Source organism: Alligator sinensis, unplaced genomic scaffold (assembly GCF_000455745.1).
Source record: "Alligator sinensis unplaced genomic scaffold, ASM45574v1 scaffold29_2, whole genome shotgun sequence".
In the NCBI taxonomy this organism is placed as follows: domain Eukaryota; kingdom Metazoa; phylum Chordata; order Crocodylia; family Alligatoridae; genus Alligator; species Alligator sinensis.
Genome location: NW_005842194.1, coordinates 1,094,639 through 1,098,412, shown reverse-complemented (window position 1 = coordinate 1,098,412; position 3,774 = coordinate 1,094,639). Strand labels below are relative to the sequence as shown.

Genomic DNA, 3,774 nt, shown 5'->3' with positions numbered 1-3,774 from the left:
CGCAGGGCTCCCTGGCCTGCAGCGCCAGCGACCAGATGCGCCGCTACCGCACGGCCTTCACCCGCGAGCAGATCGCCCGGCTGGAGAAGGAGTTTTACCGCGAGAACTACGTGTCCCGGCCCCGGCGCTGCGAGCTGGCAGCTGCTTTAAATCTGCCAGAAACCACCATCAAGGTACAGGCAGCCCGGACATGGTTTCAATTAGCACAATATAAATCTCAATGGCCAAACTTCCCTGCAAAACGCTGGGACGCCTCTCCCCCCCCGGGCCCTGCCGCGAAGCACAAAGGCAGCGCCCGGCTGGAAGCGGGGAAGAGCCCGGGCTCCTCCTTGCCCCTGCGGGCGGGGGGTGCAATGACTGACCCCCCGCACCGTACACGAAGCAGCCCCTCTCCCCTGGCGCCGGGCAGGCTCCTGCTGGGGGGCAGTAGGTTCACTAGCGGGGGGAGGGGGTAACTGAGTGCCCCCAGAGGGGTGATCATGCGGAAAGAAACAAGTGGCTACTGAAGGCCCACACCAGGCGAAAAAAAACAAGGGGCTCCTAAAGCCACATCTCCCGGCAGGTTTGGAGCGGCTTTGCCGTGGGCCCCTGCCCCGGGCAGCCCCCAGGCGAGCGGGGCAGCTGGGCCCGGGCCGGTGCCCGGCAAAGCCGGGGAAGGGGGATGCGGATCGGGACCTTCCCTGGCCGAAGCAGCAGCCAGGTCCCGTGCACGGGCCGGGCCGGGCTCAGAGCCTGTCTGTCTGCTCTCTCTCTCCCAGGTGTGGTTCCAGAACCGCCGGATGAAGGATAAGAGGCAGCGCTTGGCTATGACCTGGCCTCACCCCGCAGACCCGGCGTTTTATACCTACATGATGAGTCACGCGGCGGCCACGGGCAACCTCCCCTACCCCTTCCCGTCCCACCTGCCCCTGCCCTACTACTCCCACATGGGCATCGGAGCCACCTCGGCCTCTGCAGCCGCCCCGTTCAGCACCCCGCTGAGACCGCTGGACACCTTCCGGGTCCTCTCCCACCCCTACCCCAGACCAGAACTGCTGTGCGCCTTCAGACACCCCTCCCTGTACCCTGCCCCGACCCATGGACTCAGCAGTGCGGGGGGCGGCCCCTGCTCATGCCTGGCTTGTCACAGCAGCCAGTCCAACGGACTGGCCCAGAGACCTTCCGGATCAGACTTTACCTGCTCAGCCACAACCAGGACTGACTCTTTCCTCACTTTCACGCCCTCCGTGCTGAGCAAAGCCACCTCCGTACCCATGGACCAGCGGGAAGAAGTACCTTTAACGAGATAGAGGGTCATCTCAGGTTTATAAATACGATGCCCTGCGAGTTAACGTGCTTACAGCCAAGGTTTATTTAATCGCGTTGTCTCCCATAAGTGGACATCTTTGTGGGGAAAAAAGACTAAAAATAGCTCAGTCTTTGAAGGATTTACATTTCAAGATAAAACACAGAAGAGGAAAAAAAACCCCGAATGATTTCTGTGTAAAGGTTCTGGAGCCAAAAACAAACCCTGAAATTCACTACTTTCTACAATACCCCATAGACGTGAGCTAGGACTGCATTTTCCATGGACAGATCCCTGCCAAGGGACAGGACTATCTCTAAACAACCACCACCACCGGCCCACCTCCTTCTGCACAATCCTATCTGACTGAGAAGCAGAATCTGAAATACTTGAACGAAAAATGTTGTTTGATAACAAGAGGTCTCCCGTGGGCAGAGGGAGCAAAGATTGTTCACCAACCACCGAGCAGGGTTTCTGGATTGCAGCCTAGCAGTATTAGCCTGCTCTTTCTGGAAGGGGTGGGAGATGCTTTCCCATACAGAAATTACTTTCCGGGTTTAATTGCATTCTTTACCTCTCCTGCCCCTGTCTCAGCCTGGGTTTGGAAGCAGAAAGCCAATATTTCGTCTCCCTGTTCTCCCAACTTTTATGTTTATGAGACAGACTAAAATTGGCAAGGAAAAAAATAAGCTGCCAGTTGGTGGGTCAGAGCTATTTGTCCTTTAGCTCGACATGTCCTATTATCAGTTGCTGAAATGTGCACACACTGAGGAAATTAGCAAGTGATGTATATGGAAGGGGGCTTTTTGAATGTCGAATGTATAATATTCTCTGAACAGAGACCCTGTGCCAAACGTTAACAAGCCGCCAAGGGAAGAGATTAGGTGACAGGGAGAAGAACTCCTTCAGACAATCTGCAAATTAGAGCACGGGCGATTTGCCTTCCTTTGTACTTTCTTCTCCCTTTGGCTTCTTTTTTTCCTTTTCCTTTGCTGCATTTGGGGTTCAGATTCCAGCCTTGGGGTTGTGCTTCGTTTCCTCCCCTCCACCCCGATCTTTGCATGTGTTCGTGTGTTTCACACACGCCATTCGTGTGCAAAGTCTGTTTTCTTTCCTTTCTGCCTCTCTCCTGTTCGCTCCTTGGATGTTGCGGTGGAAGGTAGCGGCCGTGGTTCTGTTTGGATTTTTGCCTGAGTGGAGTGGAGCTGTCAACCTCGAAATTGAAATACCCCCTCTCTGGACTGGGCTAAGAGTTTCTTCCAAAATGAAATTGTCTATTTGAGTCTCTTTATCAATAGCCCAAAGACTTCACTGTTCCGATTTGTTACCATGTCGCAATAATAAAAAAAAATAGACCCATTCTAACACTGTATCACAAATATTTTTAGCGTGCCTGTTTAAGACAAAAAGTGAGGCTATCGCTTAGGGCCATTTCACCTTCTCGCAGTTCCTAATAGCTGCAGTTGGGCAGCCAGGAAAATAAACGTTGAAGCGAAACAAAAGGCGTTTAGACCTCCCCGCTATCTCATTCGGGTGCAATTGCTGAGGAACCGCTGATATCTATATGCACAACATTTCTCTCGGACGCTAGAGTGAATCTGATCGCTCCGTGCAGGGACTGCTCAGCGGAGGGCGAGGGAGCACACGGAAAGCTCCAAGTGTTGTATACAACACGGGTTGTCTGATTTTTTCAGACGTGCTAAAGGAAGACGGGAAAGGTTTCACTCCAGGCTGTCCCAGCACTTAGAGGCAGGGGTCTTCGCTGGGCACTAACTCCGATGCCCCCTTTGGAAGACCAAAGATTATTTAGACTATTTAGCTCTGTGCGAACCACCAGAATAATTATGGAGGGACTTAAAAATCCAGAGCCAAATCTAGGGCTCAGGAGTGCGAAGTGTTTCTCTAGCTTTCCCTGAGCCTCTTGCCACACAGCCTCTAAAAGGATCCCTCTAATAAACACCAGCGGCCGGATGAGAGGTGGGCAGAACAAGAACGGAGGAGAGGGGATGTCGTGTCAGACAGGCCCCGATGCATTAATGGTGTCCAGTGTAGACAGCGCCCGGGAGACTGGTCCGGTTTAGGGCATCCCCCAGCCGCAGGAGGGTGGGAACTGGCCCGTCCGAAGTGCTCAGAGCGCGGTGCCCGCCGCCAGCGGGTCCAGCAGGCAGGTCGCCCAGTGACTCTGCTGGGGGTGCCGCCTGCGCGAGGACTGCAGGACCAGGAGGGCGGCAGTGGCACGCTCGGGCTGGCACTGGGCTCCTCTGGCAGGAGCAGAGAGCAGCGATTTGCCTCCTCCTCCAGCCGACACCTCTGTACATGTCTAGGCAACCCCATCTGTATGGGAGAAACGGGGAGGTGATGGCATTTGTGGGGGAAGGAGCCGGGCTGTCCAAACTACACGGGCCCTCACTCGCACACACCCCCTCCAGCCCCGCCCGCTCCAGAACCTCTCCCACGGGGCGCTCTTGTCATCCACACTGGGCTTCTCG

The 3,774-nt window shown here is 55.1% G+C and overlaps 1 protein-coding gene across 1 annotated transcript in view; it reads left to right on the top strand.

Moving 5' to 3' along the window:
• The window catches only part of EVX1 (even-skipped homeobox 1), a 2,567-nt gene extending 1,278 nt beyond the window's left edge, over window positions 1-1,289 (top strand). The window contains exons 2-3 of the mRNA XM_006026470.1: window positions 6-173; window positions 759-1,289. Coding sequence (XP_006026532.1) covers window positions 6-173; window positions 759-1,289 — 699 coding nt within the window. The remainder of the gene's footprint in view (window positions 1-5; window positions 174-758) is intronic.
• The last annotated feature ends 2,485 nt before the right edge of the window (window positions 1,290-3,774 follow it).